Genomic DNA, 21573 nt, shown 5'->3' on the forward strand with positions numbered 1-21573 from the left:
GCTCGCCTTACATGAGCTAAATTGGGAGTTGGAATGTCATGCAGATGCCCCTTGTTCCCCACCCCCACGTTAAAATTAATCTCCTCTCTGGGAAGCAAGGGACAAACAGTGCTACCCATAGAGTGAACAAGAGTCACTTGGAGAACAAAAGGAGGAATTTGGGGGGACAAGAGTCATTCAGGGAGGGAGGGACAGAGAAAGCTCGCTTACATGTGCCTGGCTGGGGTACAGAGCAAAGAGTAGATAAAGACAGAGAAGTGTCTGAGGACGAGGGGCATTGTTGGAGGAAGGGACAGGAGAGCAAGCAGAGCTATTTCAAGAGCGAGCAGTAGAAGGGAACATAAGAACCCACGGACTGTCTAAAGTCAACGAGGAAGGGTCCAGAGGCAGTCAGGGAAGGCCAGGACTGGGGCCAAGGCCAGGGCAGGCACGATCACTGAGGGGATGAACTTCACAGTGGGTTTCAAGCCGCTGCTAGGGGATGCACACAGCATGGACAACCTGGAGAAGCAGCTCATCTGCCCCATCTGCCTGGAGATGTTCTCCAAACCGGTGGTGATCCTGCCCTGCCAGCACAACCTATGCCGCAAGTGTGCCAACGACGTCTTCCAGGTGGGCCGGGCCCAGGAGGCGGAGACCCCAGAAGCTGGTGGGCAGGGCCCTCCACGCGGTGGGTGGTGGCTGTCCTGGGGTCCCAGGAGATCCCAAAGTAAGCATGAGTCAGCAGCTGCTCTGCAGGCTGGCAAGGACAGGTGACGTGCGCGGGGACCATAGCTGGAAGGCCAGTGTCCACAGGGGAGAGAAGACCCCCATAGGAACTAGAGCCCGGGAGGGAGGTGATCCCGCACCAGGCTGTGTGGTGATCTGCGCTGGACTCGGCATTCCAGTTTGGAGTTTCGGGTTTTGAGGACGATACGGGAGACTTGGAGAAAATATCAAGAAGATAAACATGACAAAATGATCCCTGTGAGCAAAGTCCATGATGGGTCGGTTTGTGTTGGAGGCAAAGCTCAGCGCGTCCATCTTTGGGGGGCAGAGTTAGACGGTGGGCAGGAGAGCGCGACTTCTCGCCAACTGAAGTTCACACCTGTGCCCCATTCCGCATCGGGTCAGTAGAGGGGCCTGCTGGTTCAAGAGGACTGTGGTCACTTACGTAGAGAGGAGGCAGAGAAATGCAACTCGCTTTGGTTGATGTGAGCCTGTGGGGCAAAGCACAGCTAATCACATTCACAGATGTTGTTTTAGCTCCTGGTTTCAGAAGGAAATGCAGCATATACCAGAATGGTTCATCAGTGGGTTTTCTTGCTTGTCCTGTGCCCCTGGAACGAAGATCAGAGAGAGTAAGGGGAGAAGTGCACGCTCACATGTGTGCACACGCACTCGCATATGCACACCTTGCTAGTGAAGTAAAATCCCGGAATAGACCAAAGCTGGCCAGTTTGGTAGGCACGGCCGTGATAATGATGCCACGAACACGTATTCTTCAACTGTATCAGACTTCAGGAGGAAACGTATTGAACACAAATGAATTTTAACTTAACTAAGAAAATGCGTGCGCGCGTGCTCTATCTCTCTCTTTTTGTGGGGGGATTCCTTGGGGCAGCATGTTTGGGAAAAAATTAATGCACTAGCTAAGCCAGGCTGTCCCAGAGTGGTGCTCTGTGACTACACTTTTCTGTCTGCCATCTTCCTGTTGAGGTCCATTCCCATCTCCTATTTTTTTTTAACATTTTTTAAAGATTTTATTTATTTGGTAGAGAGAGTGCAAGTGAGAGAGCACAAGCAGGAGGAGCAGCAGAGGGAGAGGGAGAAGCAGACTCCCCGCTAAGCAGGGAGCCCCACCTGGGACTCAATCCCAAGACCCTGGGATCATGACTTGAGTCAAAGGCAGGTGCTTAACCAGCTGAGCCACCCAGGCTCCCCACTCTGTCTCCTCTTCTTCTAAATGTCTAAGCCTGCCATTACATTGTTTGGCTCCAGAATATCTCAGAGCCTGTGGTTTTCTCTCTCTGGGAAGGGCTGACTGCTCTCTCTGCTCATTCTGGACATCAAGTCACGTGCTAGAGCCCTCTCCTTGCCCACCATCTTAGTTTCCCCCTGTGCTAAGTGCCTTTCTGAACGTCCTTTAGGCTGACGTGCCCAGGAGGGAATGGCAACAAGATTTTGCCAGCCCTTCTCATGAATTTGTAGTGAAGCGTCCTTCCATTAGCTCTTGAAATACATGAAAGCAAAGAGAAGTTTTGAAAGTGAGGATAATATGTCCTATTTTTAAAAATGGCCAGAATATTAAAGTACAAGGCGCGTAGTATCTCCAGCTGGTCCCAGGGACAGGTTCTCTATGTGCAGGCTAGAGGATGTTTAAGTGGCCTCACCGTTTTGGTTCCTTGAAGCTCTGAAATACTGATTGGACCCCGAGAGACCTGGGACTGACCCAAACCTTATGCATAATATTTAGGAAACAACAGGATTCCCAGAGCTTTGAGATGGTTCTCTGGATCTGGACTGATGTGTCTCTTCTATTTTCTTATTTTTTTTAAGATTTTATTTATTTATTTGACACAGGGAGAGAGAGAGCGAGCAAGCATACACAAGTAGGCAGAGAGGCAGGCAGAGGGAGAGGGAGAAGCAAGCTCTCCGCCAAGCAGGGAGCCTGACTCGGGGCTCGATCCCAGGACCCTGGGATCATAACCTGAGCCAAAGGCAGATGCTCAACCAGCTGAGCCAGCCAGGTACCCAATGATGAGTCTCTTATAAAAGTGCAGAGCGCCCTGCCCCCTCCCCAAGGAGAAGAGTGAACAGCTCATTTCCTCGCTCTGCTTTATTTGGGGCAGCCTGGTGGGAGGCTGACCCAGTTCTTTGGCTGCACTTATGTATATACATCTCAGTAGATATCCCTCTGAAAGATGAACATATTTAGTTTTTTCGCACATTGCCTCCACATTTTGACAACTGTAGGCATAATCAGATTGTCTGTTTTCTAAGTATGGGAACAAGAATAGGACTTTTGGTAACTCTATCTTAAAACCACTTAGGAAGAGTACCCTGAGAACATTGCCTAGAAAGTTAATAGAACTTATAAAACTTAAACCAGTGTCACACACACGCACGCGCGCGCACACACACACATTAAAAAAAAATAGTATGGGAGTTTATATCATGACAAGTGACCGCCTCAGGCCCTCATTTCGCTTCTCCAAATGGAGGCGGCCATTTCCAACTTTCTTGGGCATCCTTCCAGAGATTCTCCACAGATGGGTACGTATGTGTGTGTGTGTGTGTTTCAGCTACACTCATGGTCCTACATCTGCCTTTGCTCACTCACTCTCTCTTGGCAGTTGTTCCATCTCCACACATTGAGATCTGTGCCTTCGTTTTAAAATGGCTGTGTAGGGGCGCCTGGCTGGCTCGATCAGTTAAGCATCCGACTCTTGCTTTTGGCTCTGGTCGTGATCTCAGGGCCGTGAGATCGAAACTCAGGGCGGAGCTGAGCCCGGAGCCTGCTTGGGATTCTCCCTCTCCCCTTCCCTCTCCCTCCCCCTTCTGTCTCTCCCAGCCCCTCCCCCATTTTCAGCTCTAAATAAGTAGATAAAATGGGGACATAATGTTCCATTGTTATGACTGGACCGCAGCCTATTTAAATCAGTCCTCTGAAACATTTAGATGGTGTCCAGTGTTTTGCTGTCCTAAAAACTGCTGTGATGGACAACAAGCAAGAATTTTAGGGAGTTGTGGAATGCCTCTCTGGCTCAGTTGGCAGAGCATGTGACTCTTGATCTCAGGGTTGTGAGTTCAAGCTCCACATTGGGTGCAGAGATTACTTAAAAATTTAAAAAAAAATTTTTTTTTAAATAAAAGAATTTTAGGGATGCCTGGGTGGCTCAGTGGGTTAAAGCTTCTGCCTTCAGCTCAGGTCATGATCCCAGGGTCTGGGATCCAGCCCCACATCAGGCTCTCTGCTCAGTGGGGAGCCTGCTTCCTCATCTCTCTCTCTGCCTGCCCCTCTGTCTACCTGTGACCTCTCTGTCAAATAAATAAATGAAATCTTAAAAAATAAAATAATTTCAGAGAACTGTGATTTTATAACATCAGGTTAATTGCCCAGGAAGCAAACTGGAAAATGTTTAATTGAACATTTAATTGAAAATGTTGAACAGCATTAAGGGTTTGGAAGAAAGTCATCCAGAATCCTACCTCCCCCAACACAGTGATTTTCACGTTTGTATATTACTTTCAAGCCCCACTGGCCATACACCTCTTTACATAGTTGCCATCACAATTTAACTAGGTTTCTTTAGAACCCTAATACCTCTCTGTCTCTCTCACTCTGAATTTAAAGAGACAGACACCGAAATACCACATTAACCTCCTCTAATTTCTCCCTCCCTATTTCTCCACACTTGCACCCACTCAGCTAACCAAGCACTTTGACGAGGGGAAAGCTGTTGGTGTGGGAATTTGACACAAACATCTTCCCATGCGCTTCTGTATTTGTAAACTCTATTCAGTCCTAAACTCCCTTAAGCCAGCCTTCAGTTTATTTTTATACCTGCCCCCACTTCACTGTGGGCACTTGTTTATGGGCTGCAGCCTGTTGTGATTTAACAGACAACCAGAAGGCCTTGGAAGAAGGTGGTTGGGGAACAGCTTTTCTGGAAGGTGTCCTTCTAGGGAGAGATGTACAGATATGGGAATCTGAAGAAAAGGGCCGCCTTCTCTAATAAAGGGTGTCCTGGGAAAGAGATGCCCTCTGTTTCTCTCCACCCTGAAATCTCGTTTCTTATCCGTTCACTGTGAGGACCTGTGGTCCTCGGGAGAGCCTGCCTCCTTCACCACTTCCACAGCTGCTGAGGACACCCGGATCTCCCCAGCCCAACAGTGGCGTGGAGGGGAGGGGTCTCCTTTATGAGAAATTGGTTCAGTGCAAGTTTGTGAATATCATTTACCTTGCAGCAGGGTTAGGGATTTTGCTCACTTGACGGAAGAAACTTGTTTAGCGGAAAACAAGAAACCTAGACCACGACTGGTTCTTGGGTTCTAGTCCCTAATCTAGTCCTTTCTTGCCACATGATATCAGGTTATTTTACCTCTTCAAGCCTGTTTACACATATATAGATTAAAAGGATGCTTTAAGCTCATCTTTAACACCCTTGTAATTCTAACAATCTGATTTCACAAATTCAAGAAAACTTATATGGATTTCTTTTTTTTTTTTCTCCCCCTAAGTTTGTTTGTTTGTTTATAGCAATCTCTACACCCAACATGGGGCTTAAGCCCACAACCCTGAGATGGAGAGTTGCCTGCTCTTCCGACTGAGCCAGCCAGGCACCCTTGGATTTCCATTTTTTAAGCATTTTCTATTTGGTTACCGGTGTCCTGACTTGACTCACTCCTCTGCTCTTCCATCTTCCTTCCAGCTAACCCCTTGTGCTAGGCTGGGTTCTGTCAGGCAGAGCGAGTCCTCCACTCAGAATCCCTCTCCCAAGCTTTTAACGACATCTAAATTCTTCCAAGGCTCTTCAACATTTCTGCAAATCTCTGGTCTTCTGTTACCATTTTCCGATGGTTTCTCCAATATATTCTGAAGGTCTGCATGGTCCACTACTCGTCATTGGCCAGGTCATCATTTTGGAGGAGATAGCTTTCAAAAACTCCTCTTGAACTCATAGAGCCTCTTCCCAGATGGAACATTTCTAGTAGGTGCTATGGAATATTACAAAAAAAGAAAGAAAGAAAGAAAGAAAGAAAGAAAGAAGAAAGAAAGAAAGAAAAAGGAAGCGCCATACAGTCTAAAAGACAGGTCAAGGCATGTATGCCACACAGAAGCCTTAAACATAGCCTAGAATTAAATTCCATTTATTTTCTCCATACCATTTTATCCTCTACAATGAAGAAGGAGCAGTTATTTCAGGGCCTGTGGTTCTGTGTGCTCTTATACTTTTAGGGTTGTTAACAACCCTTTGTGCATTGTTGTCTTGTTTACAGAGAACCTTCACATGCGTGAGTCCATTTGAGTTAGGGTGGAGGTGATTCCCAGCGGAACAGGACACAGGTTCTAGACACACAAAGAGACAGAGCGGAGACTTTAATCTAGGTCTTCTGTTTCCTAGAGTGATGGAATTTCCTTTACACATCACCTCATTGGCATATGAAATTTGCCGCATGGGGCTGGCTTTCTTGTAAAAATGTAAGATCTCGGGAAAGAAGAAAGACATTTCTGTGTATAACAGAGCCCATCAGTATTTTTTTGTTTTTTTTTTTAGTTAGTTAGGTGTTTTTTTTTTTTTTTTTTTTAAGTACAGCTCTTTTGCCATATGCCTCTACACAACTGTTTACAAAAGCTTATATCTTAAAGAAGATATCAACTCAAAGATGCATTATATGGGGTGCCTGGGTGGCTCAGTGGGTTAAAGCCTCTGCCTTGGGCTCAGGTCATAATCTCAGGGTCTTGGGATAGAGCCCCACATTGGGCTCTCTGCTCAGCGGGGAGCCTGCTTCCTCCTTTCTCTCTTTGCCTGCTGCTCTGCCTACTTGTTATCTCTGTCTGTTAAATAAATAAATAAATAAAATCTTTTTTAAAAAGGATGCATTATATACAGTGTAGTTTCATCAGGCTAAGAGCAGGTCTATCCCCTGTATTTCCACACAGCCATCTGCAAAAGCTTGCTTTTTTTTTTTTTTTTTGGTGGTTTTTTTTTTTAGGTTTTTATTTTAATTCCAGTTGGTTAACATACAGTGTTATTTCTTGGTCTTGAAATAGAAAGATAAACAGAAGCAGAAGATGGGATTTTGCTAACTGAATATTAGTCAGCTGAGAGATCTTTTTAGTCTGATGTAGAGATGGTCAGCTCTGGAGCAGTAGTAAGCAGGTTGCCGTCTACACCTTAGCGTACGACTGAGACTGAGTAGGACTTACAATCAGGGCAGGAAGTTCTCCTTTTGGACCGTGGACCCCTTTGTCAGGTTGTAAAGCCTGTGGATCCTAAGGGCGATGTCTGTGGTTTATGTAAGAAAAATGTTTCTAGGGCGCCTGGGTGGCTCAGTGGGTTAAAGCCTCTGCCTTTAGCTCAGATCATGATCCCAGAGTCCTGGGATCGAGCCCCACATCGGGCTGTCTGCTCAGCAGGAAGCCTGCTTCCTTCTCTCTCTCTCTCTCTCTCTCTCTCTGCCTGCCTCTCTGCCTACATGTGATCTCTGTCAAATAAATAAAATCTTAAAAAAAAAGAAAAATGTTTTTAACTGCATTAAAATACATTTGATTATGAAGAGACTGGATCCCACTAGAACACAGCATGCATTCTCATACATTCTCAGCAGAGCTGATGTTGCCCCAGGGATATCTGCCATATTAGAATATTTTTATTGTGATTTTATTTTTAAATTTTTATTTAGTTTTTGCTTTCAGGTAAAACTCCCCCCACCCAGCTGTCCTGAGATAAAACTGACAAAAATTATACATATTTAAGTCATGCACATGATGATTTAAGATTGTGAACCGATCACACCAAGCAAGCGAGTTAAAACATCCATCACCTCACGTGGTTACCCCTGTGTGGTCTACTGCTCTCCTAGCAATCACCAAGTAGGCAATACAGTGTGACTAACTCCAGTCCCCATGCTGTACATCAGGTCCCCAGAATGCATTCATCTCAGAATGGAAAACTTGTTCCCTCTGATCAGTATCTCATCATTCCCCCCAACCCCACCCCCTGGAAACCCCCTTTCTACTCTCTGCCTTTAGGAGTTTCATTTTTGTAGATTTTTTTGGTACTAAAATTTAATGGGGGAGGGGTTGATATGAGGGGGGAAAATGTCTTACAAGTTTCCTGGAAGGAGCAGTAATGAAAAAAAGCTTGAGAAACACTGGAGTATAATTACCAGAGTAATTAGAACATGTTTGATAGAGTAATGTATGTGCTCCTGATTACCACATTAAATCATGAGCTCAAAATGTGGGCTTGAGGGGTGCCTGGGTGGCTCAGGGGGTTAAGCCACTGCCTTCGGCTCAGGTCATGATCTCAGGGTCCTGGGATCGAGCCCCGCGTCCGGCTCTCTGCTCATCGGGGAGTCTGCTTCTCTCTGCCTCTCTGCCTGCTTGTGATATCTCTGTCAAATAAATTTAAAAAAAATCTTAAAAAAAAAAAGTGGGCTTGAAGTAGTTTAGGGGTAGTGATAAGCATAAATTATTTTTGGGTATTTGAGCAACAGCAATAATGAGATGTGAACTGCTCGTGATTTCTGTGGGCAACCAAGTACCACTACAACTGCTGTGGTTTGTTGCCTACATTTATAACTGAGGGAAATGCCCGATTTCTGCTAGAGCTTAGTGAAAATCAAGGTGTGATTTTTTTTTTTTTTTTTTTTTTCCTCATCTGGTTCCATAGAATTTTTGACAAGGCTCTTTCGGGGCTGTGGTCTCCAGGTTAAATACTCCTGCATTACAGGTCCCATCATCTTCCCAAGTATCCAGGTTTGACTTTCTCCTCTGCCCACAACCCATCCACATCCAAGTGAATGGTCAGCTTACTGATTCTGCCTCTGGCATCCCTAGTCTTTTTTTTTTAAGATTTTATTTATTTGAGAGAGAGAGAGAGAGCACAAAGCAGGGAGAGGGTCAGAGGGAGAAGCAGACTCCCTGCTGAGCAGAGAGCCTGACCCGGGGCTTGATCTTGGGACTCTGGGATCATGACCCAAGCTGAAGACAGATGCCCAACCCACTGAGCCACCAAGGCATCCCTGGCATCCCTAGTTTTTCCAAGATCACTGCCACTGCCTGAGGATAGGCCCATTACTTGTTTTGACTATGGCACTTGCTTCCTAGTTATCTGTGCCTTAACCTCTCCCCATCTATCCAAATTACCTCTCTTAGATTAATATTCACTCTTATTTTCTCTCCTAGTTCAGAAAACATGTCTACAAAATTAAGTTCAGATCCTTACCCTTGAATTTAAAGCCCTCTATGATTTTGCCACAATTTTTAAAAAATAAAATTTAAAAGGGGCGCATGGGTGGCTCCGTCAGTTACACATCCAACTCCTGCTTTTGCCTCCAGTCATGATCTCATGGGTCATGAGATTAAGCCCTGCATTGGGCTCTGAGCTCAGTGGGGTGTCTCCTTGAGGAATTTCTCCCCATACCCTTCCCCCCACTCCCTTTCTCTCTCTCTAAAATAAATAAATCTTCTAAAATTAATTCATTAAACTCAAAAGTCTTTCACTTAAAAAACCCACCTTTCTAGCTTCCCCCCACCCCATACCTCCCCTGTGTGTAACTTAAAATCTTAGTCTCTCTGTTCTCCTTAAACTCTTTCCTACCTGTCTGCCACCCTATCTTCAAATGGCATCTTCTTAAACGTTCCCTCCCTTGAACCGACATAGTTTGTTACATTTCTTCTAGTGGTTTACCTTCTTGGTTTTTATGGCACTCTAGCGCCCCCTTTCCTTTCATGTCAGAACTGAGCATTGCATTTTTTTAGAAAGATTTTATTTACTTGAGGGAGAGAGAGAGAGAGAGAGAGAAAGGAGTGAGTGTGAGCAGAGGAAAGAGCAGAGAGGGAGTGGTTGAGAGAGAATCCCGAGTCGGCTCCTCACTGAGCACCTTGCCCGACGCAGGGGCTCCATCTCACGACCCTGAGCTTATGACCCGAGCTGAAACCAAGAGTCAGATGCTCAAACCACTGAGCCACCCAGGTGCCCCTGAACATTGCATTTTAAAAATATTTTATTTTTTTCTTAAGCAGGCTCCACACCTGACCTGGATCTCAAATTCACAACCCAAGATCAAGAGTTGTATGCTCCACACACTGAGCCAGCCGGTGTCCCACATTTTTTAGAAGTAAAAAATTTTTTTTCAAACCCCAAAGTCCTTGTACAAAAATTAGAAATTATAAAAAAAGAAAAAGAAAAAGGAATAACTCACAATTCTATCCCTTGATGACAATTATTGAAAAAAACATTTAACTTTTAAAAAATGCATTTTAAAAGTAATTCAGGGTCTATAGAGGGAAATTTGGGAAATATAGATGAACACAAAGAAGAAAGTTTTAAAATCACCTGGGAATCCCATCACCCATTTCAAAATTGGGATCCTACTGTCTATGTAGATTTACGTCCTGCTTTTTTCATCTAAAATCATAACATGAATATCTCCCCGTGTTACAAAGAACTCTGTTAAGAAAGGTAATAGCATAATAACTCTGGTATAGCTCATTTAATTGCTCTTCTACTGGGGCACCTGGGTGACTCAGTGGGTTAAGCTTCTGCCTTTGGCTCAGGCCATGATGCTGGGGTCCTGGGATCGAGCCCCGCATTGGGCTCTCTGCTCAGTGGGGAGCCTGCTTCCCCCCATCTCTCTGCCTTTCTCTCTGCTTACTTGTGATCTCTCTCGCGCGCTCTCTCTCTCTGTTAAATAAATAAATAAAATATTTTTAAAGTTGCTCTTTTACTGTCACATAACCAGTATGTTTCCTATATGAAAAAATTATTGTTTATTTTGATTATACAGGTATATTATGATAATACAGGTATATAAAATTCAAGCCTCATAGATAATACAAGTGATAGAATGAATAAATCCATCCAAACACACTAGGACTATTTCAGAGATGGGATTTCAGGAACTACTTCTATGAGACAAGAAGAGGGCTCTAGGGACAGCTGTGGGAGGCACAGACACAGATAAGTAAGACCCTGGATCACGGAGTTAAAGAGAGGGAGTTGATGGCCTCTGTGGTGTGAGGGCGGAGGTTGTTATAAAATTCCTTTGCCATCTCACAGGCAAATCAACATTGGTCAGGGTATCTGAAATTCTTACCATATTTTATCCATCAAGGCTCATGGCTCACAAAACATCAGGACCAAGTGCTAAGTACAGATCCATCTTTTTAGATCTGAGGAGTCTGGGACCCTGAGAGAAATTGCCTTCCTAAGGTCGTAAATGCCAAATCCAAAACCAGATCTTCAGATCATTGTTGCTTTCCCTATATTGTGCCACATTAAATGCCTTCTGTTAAAATATAGAAATGTTACCAAGAAGGGGTAACAATTGTATCCACATATCCAGTACAGACGACTTTCTCAAAATAACCACCAGCATTTGAAAAAAATTTGGGACATGAGACAGACAAGTTTCGAGTGAGGAAGGAGTCAGGAAAGGGTTAGAGCAACTCCCCGGTCTTCATTCTCTTTTCACCTTCCTGATTTTTGCCATAGCTATGTACCACCTGTACGATGGTTGATTATTTCTATTTAAAATGACTCACTTTTAGGGGCGACTGAATGGCTCAGTCAGTTAAGCAGTTAAACGTCTGCCTTCAACTCAGGTCATGATCCTAGGGTCCTGGGATAGAGTCCTGCATCCGGCTCCCTGCTCGGGGGAAGCCTGCTTCTCCCTCTCCCTCTACCCCTCCCCTCTGCTTGTGCTCACTCTCTCTCCACCAAATAAATAAATAACATCTTAAAAAAAAAGGAGGGGGGCTCACTTTTAAAGCTTACGTGATCATTCTATCTTCGTTCTAAATGACAAAATTCTTGAAAAATCACTATGTAGGCTGGTTATTTTTTCTAATATGCACAAAATAAACATAGAAATTTTCAATGTCCATTTGCATACCACCTAAAATCTCCATGCCTGTCATCAGTATGTACACCACACTTGGAGAAACACCGAGCTAGCTCATGGGTAACACAGAGACAGCCTCTAAGCAGCATGAGTGTGCCAAGAGTTAAGGAGCCTTAACTCCAAACCTCACATCAGTGTGGAGGACTGTCTAGCGACCAATGTGGGGTTTGGAGTTGGGCGGGGGAGACATTGCTGAGGCAATCACAGGAAGGGGGGTCGTGCCCAGGAGGGTAAGAGGAAAGCCAGCCAGCCAGCCACCCCAGGGAGGATCCTGCAGGAGGAACTGAGCTTTGAAAGAAGGAGGAGACTGTGGAACACGTGGATGGCTGGGAAATCTAGGGTGGGCTGTGGTACCCAATCCAGGGAGCTGCCCTAGAGCCGCAGGCAAACCGCAAAAAGGCCAGGGGTGCGACCCCTCCCCACCACCTGCCAGTGAGCTCGCCAGCTCCCCAGAAAGGTGCTCTTCAAACAAAGGATTTAGGTTGGACTGCCTGATATGGACTGTCTCCCAGAGACAATCCCAAGAGAATGGCAGTGATTAGCTAGTGGGATGAGCTACTAAAATGTCTTTATGGTGTGGGGAGGTGGTGAGGGAGTAGCGTGCTTCCTGGTCCATCCGCCTTGGCCCAGACATCCCAGCAAGTCCTGATTGCTTTTTTATTTTTTTAACTTCCTCTTAGGGGCACTTGGGTGGCTCAGTCAAGCGCCCGACACGGTTTTGGCTCAAGTCGTGATCCCATGGGGTCGTGGGATTGAGTCCCAGATAGGGCTTGGCATTCAGCAAAGGTCTACTTGGGGATTTTTTTCTTTCTGTCCCTCCCCACCACTCCCTGTCTCTCTCTCTCATAAATAAATAAATAAATAAATAAATAAATAAATAAATAAATATTTTAAAAAACACTTTTTTTTATATTATGGTAATGCATACTATAAGTTTATCATCTTAACCATTCTTTTTTTAAGATTCTAATTATTTGACAGAGAGAGACACAGAGAGAGAGGGCACACAAGGAGGGGGAGTGGAAGAGGGAGAAGCAGGCTTCTGGTGGAGCAGGGAGCCCAATGCGGGGCTTGATCCCAGGACCCTGGAATCATGACCTGAGCTGAAGGTAGACAATGACTGAGCGACCCAGGTGCCCCTCATCTTAACTGTTCTTGAGTGTGTAATTCAGTGGGATTAACTATATCCACATTGTTGTATTACCATATCCAGAACCTCTCATCATTCCAAACTGAAACTCTGTACCAATTAAAATACTAACTTCACACTCCCCTGCTCCCCAGTCCCTGGCAACCACCATTCTGCTTTTTATCTCTATGAATTTGACTCTTTTAGGTACCTCATATGAGAGGGATCATGCAATATTTGTCCTTCTGTGACAGGCTGATTTCACCTAGCACAATGTCCTCAAGGTTGACCCACACTGCAGCATGTGGTCCTGATTACTTTTGTCCTGTTACTTTCCATCACAATCTAGGTGACTGTCAATGTCACACACTTTACTTCCTACTGTTGTGTAAAATGTGAATTTTGTTTTTATATTGCTAACATATTTTACATAATTTCTTTTTTTTTAAGATTTTTATTTATTTATTTGATAGACGGAATTCACAAGTAGGCAGAGAGGCAGGCAGAGAGAGAGGAAGGGAAGCAGGCTACCTGCTGAGCAGAGAGCCTGATGTGGGGCTCGAACCCAGGACCCCGGGATCATGACCTGATGATGACCTGAGCCGAAGGCAGAGGCTTTAGGCCACTGAGCCACCCAGGCGCCCCTTACATGATTTCTTAATTCTGCCAGTTCACTTTTCTTGTCCAGCTTTGATCACTTATATCTCTTCTTTTTCTTTAAAAATGTTTTTATTGGGGCACCTGGGTGGCTCAGTGGGTTAAAGCCTCTGCCTTCAGCTCAGGTCATGGTCCCAGGGTCCTGGGATCAAGCCCCACATTGGGCTCTCTGCTCAGCAGGGAGCCTTACTTTCCTCTCTCTCTCTGCCTGCCTCTCTGCCTACTTGTGATCTCTGTCTGTCAAATAAATAAATAAAATCTTTAAAAAAATGTTTTTATTTATTTATTTGACAGAGAGAGAGAGCTATCACAAGTAGGGGGAGAGGCAGGCAGAGAGAGAGAGGGGGAAGCAGGCTCCCTGCTTGGCTTGTATCTCCTGTTGGATCCTTTCTGCTTACGTCTCCTCTTTGAACAGGGGTAGTTCTGAAGCTGAGGGTGAATTCTTTACTCAACCCTCTGTTTACCTTGGCTTTCTTCCACTGTCCACCCAAATGTGAGCCGGCTGGCTGGATGTTATCATTGGTTTGCAATCTCTGTTTGGTCCTTTGGCTTCTGTGGCAATCAGAGGGGTATGACCTGGATTAGTAGGCGACTGAGGGTTTCAATTTGGTTATGTTGCTGCAGAATATTTTCCCACACAGAATCTGAGGAATTCTCTTTCCTGGGGGCACGTGGAGATCCATGGGAGGAAGTCTTCCTGAGATGGGAGCAGAGGGGTGGGAGAGGGAGAAGCAGGCTTCCTTTCCTTTCCACATTCTGGTTGTAAGCTGGGCCCTTATATTGCTTCATGGGATTTTGGTTTGGATGGGTCAGATTTTATCTCTGCTCCCATAACATCAACCCGCAGTTGCACAGCTGACTTCTACATTGTTGTTTCTTTCCTTTGTGAAGGGTTGGTGTTTGGCCTTACTAAAATCTGTTTTACCTGAGAGTCGGAGAGGTGAATATTAGCTCTGGGCATCACTCTTCAGGTGGCCTCAATTTTATTGCCTCTGACAATGTAGTATATTGATTTTTAGGATGGACTCGGGTCAGAGAGCCCGAGTTCAAATATTGGTTCTGCCACCTATTAGCTGATAACCATGACCGATTTATTTAACATCTCTGGGCTACAATTTCCTATCTTAGAAATGGGGCTAATAGTAGTACCTATTTCATAAGGTTGATAAGAGGTTTAAATGAGTTAATATAAATAAAAGGACTTAGGGCAAAACCTGGTATGAAGTATGTGACCAGTTAGCCACTGTCCCTAAGTGGGGGACAGGTAAATGCTCATCTCCTGCACCATATTTATAAGAAATTCTTGAGAGTTAAATTCAGTAACGTCTGGGAAGTCCATAGCGTCGTGCTTGGCACATAATAGGCCCTCGGAACATGAGCTGAATGTTAAATATTGAGTATAGAGGAAGGAGGGGCAGTGCAGAGGAAGAGGGGGGAGAGGGGCCCTTCAGAAGTTTGTGCTTTGGGCTAAGACTTCAGAATATTGTCCCCTTTCCATCCATTCAAACATTCACTGAGTACCTTTATATGCTAGCCACCAACACATCAAAGAGAAGCCAAATATCTACAGGAACTTGCAGCCTTAGAGCTCTCCCAACAGCTCCTTACCCATTTGGATTCTAAATAATGAAAGGTAATTGCATTAAGTAAGCAAAAGCCCAGTGATCTTATACTTTAACCCACTGCCTAAAGAGAATGTTCCAGCACAGGGGTCAAGTTTCCTGCCTTGGCTATACCTCTTGCTTTTAAAGTTTCAAACAAGACTGTGGACTTGGACGCTTGTATGTATTCTGGGTGCTGTCGTACACAGATGGGGCCCTCTAGCTGGGGTCCAGCTTAAGAATTTGGAGAATTCTTGGGGCGCCGGGGTGGCTCAGTGGGTTAAAGCCTCTGCCTTCGGCTCAGGTCATGATCCTGGGGTCCTGGGATCGAGCCCCGCATTGGGCTCTCTGCTCCGCAGGGAGCCTACTTCCTCCTCTCTCTCTGCCTGCCTCTCTGTCTACTTGTGATCTCTGTCTGTCAAATAAATAAATAAAATCTTAAAAAAAAAAAAAGAATTTGGAGAATTCCATCGAACTCAACTGTAGGAAATACATCTAAATTTGCAAAGTCACAGGTAGACTGTTCTCCCCATTAGTCTCTATGAGTTCATGGTCTTCCAGCCAGTTAGGACTAAGTTCTGCTGTAAATGACAGAAAACCCCAAATAGCAAAGACTTAAGGGAGGTTAAAACATTTTTTTTCTCTTAAGTGGAAGTATAGGCCAGCAGTCCAGGACTGCCTCATCTGAGACTCACTCCTTTTATCTTGCTGCCATTCTCATCATGTGACCACCTCCTCGCTCAATATGGCTGCTTCAACTTGAGCCACTCCATTTTCGTTCTAGCCAGCAGGAAGGAGAAAAGAGGAGGGGATGTCCCTCCATTGAACATACTTGCTAGAGGGGCACCTGGGTGGCTCAGTGGGTTGAAGCCTCTGCCTTCAGCTCAGGTCATGATCCCAGAGTCCTGGGATGGAAGCCCCGCATCGGGCTCTCTGCTCGGCTCTTCTCTCTCTCTCTCTGCCTGCCTTTCTGCCTACTTGTGATCTCTGTCTGTCAAATAAATAAATAAAATCTTAAAAAAAATACTTGCTAGAAATGGCACAAAACTTTGCTATCTATATCCCAGTGGCCAGAATGCAGTCACCTGGTCACACCCAGCTAGAAGGGACGCTTGGACACACAATCTTTATTCCATGTGCTTAACAATTCAGAGGCTCTCTTACCGAAGAAGACAAGGTAGACATCGAAGGACAAGCGGTCTCTGCGTTCTCTTCTGCTGTCCACAGGTTGACTCTTCTGTCTTCTCTGAAGACCAGCCTTCCTGTTCACACTCTCTGACCCCTTGGGTTTCACAAGTCCAAGGGCACTGAGTGACAGCTCTTGGCCCAGTTCCATGGGTCTTTTTCCCGTTTCAAAGTTGCACACTATCTAGCCACCTCCACCTCTGTGTCTCAATTCCAAATTCCTGGAGAGAACATTTGATTGGTTCTGCTTGGGTCAGGGGATCACCTCCTCAACTCTGAGCCATTCATCTGTGGCCTGGGCCATGGCAGGGCTCTCCCTTTCAGGATGGGATGAAGCAAGTTCTCCTAAGAGATGTAAGTGATGAACATCTCTTGTAAGCCCTCTTCCTGAGTTTACTCTTATCCTAACACCCAGCCTGCTGGATGTAGATGTCACTTTGCTCGGTTTGCTTGTCCATAGGGCAGGGATGCACATATTCATATCTTATCCCCAGAGCCTTGCAATTACCTGGCACACTCAATATTTGTTGTAGAAGGAATATTCTAATCTCATCCTTAATTTTGCAGACATTGAATGTGTGCTCAAATTTACGTATTAGAACAGTGTTGGGGCAGCCCAAGAACGCAGGTTTCCTGACTCCCAGTCTCTGGGGATGGTTTCTTAGAATAACCTAGCATGGTGTCATGTGTGTTATTGTTCACCACTTATCTCAGTTTCCCTGCCAAGGGCTCCAGAGAATCTACCCTCAGATGTGGGCCATGCAAGCCCCAAGAGGAACTGGCTGCACCACACAGAGCCTATTTTCAACCTTAGCCTTCCCGTCAACACCAGTGTCTTCCCACACCTGCAAGCTGGGCCCCATTGGAGAAATCCCAACCCGACTGGGCCCTGACCAAAGTTAGGCTCTGGACGCAGGGATGCTTAAGGAGTAATGAAGCAAAAGTGGGAAAGACGATCTCCATGGCCACCCGCCTGAGCTGCTCTCAGAGGAGGAGGGCTCCGCTGTAGGGAAGAGCTGATGCCTCCACATTCTGCCGTTCTACACCTCCGCCCTCATGACCTTTCCCCCTGCCTCCTCTTCCCTGGGTCCTCATGCCTCACCGTTCCTGTTCTCTCATGTTACTTGTCCCTACAGGCCTCGAACCCTCTATGGCAGTCCCGGGGCTCCACCACGGTGTCCTCGGGGGGCCGTTTCCGCTGCCCATCTTGCAGGCATGAGGTTGTCCTGGACAGACATGGTGTCTATGGCCTGCAGCGAAACCTGCTAGTGGAGAACATCATCGACATTTACAAGCAGGAGTCTTCCCGGTGAGCTATCAGGACCTCTTGTCCCTCTAAGGAGCAGAGCCTGGGACACAGCTGGGAAGCCCATCAGTCAAGGGGAAGGGCTGAAAAAAATCAGCCTGCCTCTTTAGAGATCAGAGGATGGGATCCTGGGCAGCCCCACACTTGTGGGACCCCCCCCACTTCCCTCCAGCCTGGCCCCTGACCCTTCTGCCATCCTGCCCGCTCCCCTCCAGGCCACTGCACTCCAAGGCTGAGCAGCACCTCATGTGCGAGGAACACGAAGAGGAGAAGATCAATATCTACTGCCTGAGCTGTGAGGTGCCCACCTGCTCCCTCTGTAAGGTCTTCGGCGCCCACAAGGACTGCGAGGTGGCCCCACTGCCCACCATTTACAAACGCCAGAAGGTACCAAACAGCCGAGGGAGCAGGCATGGTGGGGCTGGGAACAGTGAACAGGGTCTCCAACTTCAGCCTCTCACTCCACTTGGCTTTAAGGCTGGCAGATCAGGGCTACAGTCCCGGCTCTGTGCATGACTCAGTGTGACCGTAGGTAAGTCACTTGACCTCCCTAGCCCTGACTTTCCTCCCTTGTAAAATGGGGACAAGGGTGCCAAGTTCCAAAGTTGTTTTAAGTATACAATTAGGTAATGGATACCAGAAACTTCGGTTTGGTGGCCTAGATACTGTCCAGGCCCTCTCACTACCACACAACTACATTTGACATAAAACAACTTAAAAATTATATCAGTGGGTGTGAGATCAAACTGCGCATCGGGGTCCATGCTCAGCGCTGAGTCTGCTTGAGATCTTCTCCCTCTGCCCCTCCCCCTGCTCACCCTCTTGCTCTCTCTCTCTCATAAATTACATAAATCTATTTTTAATATTTTATTTATTTATTTGACAGAGAAAGATCACAAGTAGGCAGAGAGGCAGGCAGAGAGACAGAGAGACAGAGAGACAGAGAGAGAGAAGCAGGCTCCCCGCTAAGCAAAGAGCCCAATGTGGGGTTTGATCCCAGGACCCTGAAATCATGATCTGAGCCGAAGGCAACGGCTTAACCCACCGAGCCACCCAGGCGCCCCTACATAAATCTTTTCTAAAAATAAAATAAAAATTATATCAAAGGGCAAAAGCTGGCAGTATTCCTGAACTAGAGAGATGAGACTATGCTTCCAGACCCCTGAGAGGTGGACACCTGTCCTGAAGATTCCCACGAACCCAGTTTAAGCTGCGACCTCAGGAACGAAGGCAGTCAGACGTGAGGCCTGGCTTTTGACAAAAGTGAATGCTGAATCTGCCTAGAGGAAAACCCCCTCGATTCAGGCCCTCGGGTTTTCCTTAGATTTCGAACAACAAAATATTAATTCAAAAATGAGGGTACAGAAAGAAGTATAACCCATGAGTAAAGTCGGTGGAAACAAAAAATACAGATTAAACCCCTGAGGGATTCGGATATCAGAATTATTAAAAAATTGAGAGTCCTTGTATATAAAATGTTTTCTGAAAAAGATGGAATAAAACCCCAGCGATAACAGATTACCAAACATGCAGATTTAACAAAGAACCAAATAGAGCTTTTAAAAACAAAAGTGTGGTTGTTGACATAAAACACTGAGAGGGTGAATTAAACGACAGATTCCTCTGAAGAGAGAACTAGCGAACAGGAAAGGGGGCCTGAGAAAGCAGCCTCGGATGCAGCACTGGGAACTGAGAAGGATGAACACATACATCACTTTAGAATCACAGAATGAGAAAACAGAGAGAATAGAGAAGAGGCAATAGTATCCTAACAAATTATTACGAAGTATCTTTCCAGATTGATGGAAGGCATGAATCTACAGATGAAGCATTTAGTCCCAGGCCTGGCATTTGGTGGATATTTGGCAAATGTCTATTCCTTTCTCAATTGGTGGTGGAAGGCTCTCCTCTTTCCACCCCCTTCCAGAATCCATAAACGTGCTTCCACACTTCTTGGATGGCTCCAAGCCATCTAGATCTCTGGGATGGCTGCTCTGATGGTGGGGCGGCAGGACAGTCCTCTCCCAGGTAGCTCTGGCTGGGATGGGAGGGTACAGCTGTAGACAGCGTCCTCCAGCTCTAAGGCTGGCCTGTGTGTGTATGTGGCAGAGCGAGCTCAGTGATGGCATCGCAATGCTGGTGGCAGGCAACGACCGCGTGCAAGCAGTGATCACGCAGATGGAGGAAGTGTGTCAGACCATTGAGGTGAGCCTGGGAGGGGAGGGAGGGGACATTTCTGTGTTCCTGGGGGGGGGGGGTGAATCCCAAGTAGTGGGGTAGTTAGCCAGCCTGCAAGGTTTGAATCCCAGCTGTGCCCCATGGCTAGCTCTGTGGCTTTGGTCCACTTACTTCACTTCTCTGTGCTTTGTTGATAATGAGAATGCTATGACGACTACCTCACTGGATATTTTTGAGAGTTAAATGAGATAATACAAGTAAAAACTAAGGCCAGAGATACCTCTGAAGTCCTTTAAAATCTTATATTTGCTAAAGAGAGAAAATCTTAAAAATGTTCACAGGGGGGAAAATTCTAACTACATTTAGTGACAGATGGTAACTAGACTTGTTATCATTTCACAGTATATACAAATACGGACTCATGACACGGCACACCTGATACTAATATAATGTTAAAAGTCATATCTCAATTTTTAAAAATCTTGTAGTTGTTACTGCAAAGACCTGGGAATGTTTGGCCACTGTGTGTGGGGAACTCTCCTTCTTGGCTGTCTGGGGCGTCCCTAAATGGGGAATGGGACAAGTGGGTGAGTGCTCTTCCCGCTGGAGGTCTCATCCTTGCTCCCCCCCATTCAGGACAACAGCCGGAGGCAAAAGCAGTTGCTCAACCAGAGGTTCGAGGCCCTCTGTTCGGTACTGGAGGAGCGCAAGGCAGAGCTGCTGCAGGCGCTGGCCCGCGAGCAGGAGGAGAAGCTGCTGCGAGTCCGGGGCCTCATCCGCCAGTATGGAGACCACCTGGAAGCTTCCTCCAAGCTCGTGGAGTCCGCCATCCAGTCCATGGAGGAGCCGCAGATGGCGCTGTACCTCCAGGTGGGCCCTGGCGGAGGGAGGCCGGCTGCAGAGCGGTTGCGGGGGGCGGGGGAGGGGGTCTTGGCACATGGAGGGCTGGGCTCCGGCCTCCTCTCTGGTCCCCACTTGCCCCACAGCCCCGGGCAGGTCCCCCCGCCCGAGTCCGTTTTCTCCTCCACGAACCGGGATATGCATCCCTGCCCGCCCCGCAGCACTGCGGGCACCAGAAAGGGACTTTGCCAGCACTTGGCACGGTGCTTACGCTCACCCTCCTTTCTTCCTTGCAGCAGGCCAAGGAGCTGATCAATAAGTGAGTAGGCGGAGCGGCAATGGCAGGGAAGGGGCTGCCTGGGCTCCGCCGCCACGCGGAGGGGGGTGAGGGGACTGGGGCCGGTCCCCCTGAGCGGCTGCCGCGCCGCAGGGTCGGGGCGATGTCGAAAGTGGAGCTGGCGGGACGGCCCGAGCCGGGCTACGAGAGCATGGAGCAGTTCACCGTGAGCGTGGAGCACGTGGCCGAAATGCTGAGGACCATCGACTTCCAGCCGGGTGAGGGCGTGAGGATGGGAGGGGGCGGCGGGCCGCGGGGACGGGGCGGCCGGAGCAGACGCCGGGGGCCTGGGCTGCGTCACGGACCAGAGCGGCAGGGACCCCACCTCACGGGGCCTTCCTTGGGGCTAGGCGCTTCCGGGGAGGACGAGGATGAGGAAGTGGCACTGGACGGGGAAGAGGGCGGCGCGGGGCCAGAGGAAGAGCGGCCGGAGGGGCCGGAAGGTGAGTGCGCCCCGAGGGGCCTGGCGGGGCTGGCCCTACGCTCTGGCTCCCCATCCCCCCAACTCAACCTCCTCCGTGACGCCTTCCTACGGCCCCACCTTTGGGGCGCCCGCCCACTGAGCTTTCTTTCCCAGGCACAGGCGGGCACTGATCCCTAGGTCCCGGCGCTGGGGTCTCGGACGACCTGCGCAGAGACCGCTGCGCCACCCAGCTCGGCGCCCCGCCGCGGGGGAGGGGCTCAATAAAGGGCTAATGCGTCCAGACCCGCGGCTCCTTTCACT

General features: G+C 47.3%; 1 protein-coding gene and 1 pseudogene across 2 annotated transcripts in view; both read left to right on the forward strand.

Moving 5' to 3' along the window:
* Nucleotides 1-21573, forward strand: part of LOC309870608 (glucokinase regulatory protein-like) — an 878156-nt pseudogene that overhangs the window by 684446 nt on the left and 172137 nt on the right. The gene's annotated exons all lie outside the window — the stretch shown is intronic.
* TRIM54 (tripartite motif containing 54) lies at nucleotides 263-21555 on the forward strand. Its single transcript, XM_082745166.1, has 9 exons — nucleotides 263-612; nucleotides 17325-17497; nucleotides 17710-17881; nucleotides 19604-19699; nucleotides 20309-20542; nucleotides 20809-20831; nucleotides 20943-21067; nucleotides 21200-21292; nucleotides 21427-21555. The coding sequence occupies exons 1-9, from the start codon at nucleotides 445-447 to the stop codon at nucleotides 21441-21443; spliced, it is 1101 nt and encodes a 366-aa protein (XP_082601292.1). The 5' UTR covers nucleotides 263-444; the 3' UTR covers nucleotides 21444-21555.

Source organism: Mustela nivalis (genome assembly GCF_964662115.1).
Source record: "Mustela nivalis genome assembly, chromosome: 8".
NCBI lineage: Eukaryota > Metazoa > Chordata > Mammalia > Carnivora > Mustelidae > Mustela > Mustela nivalis.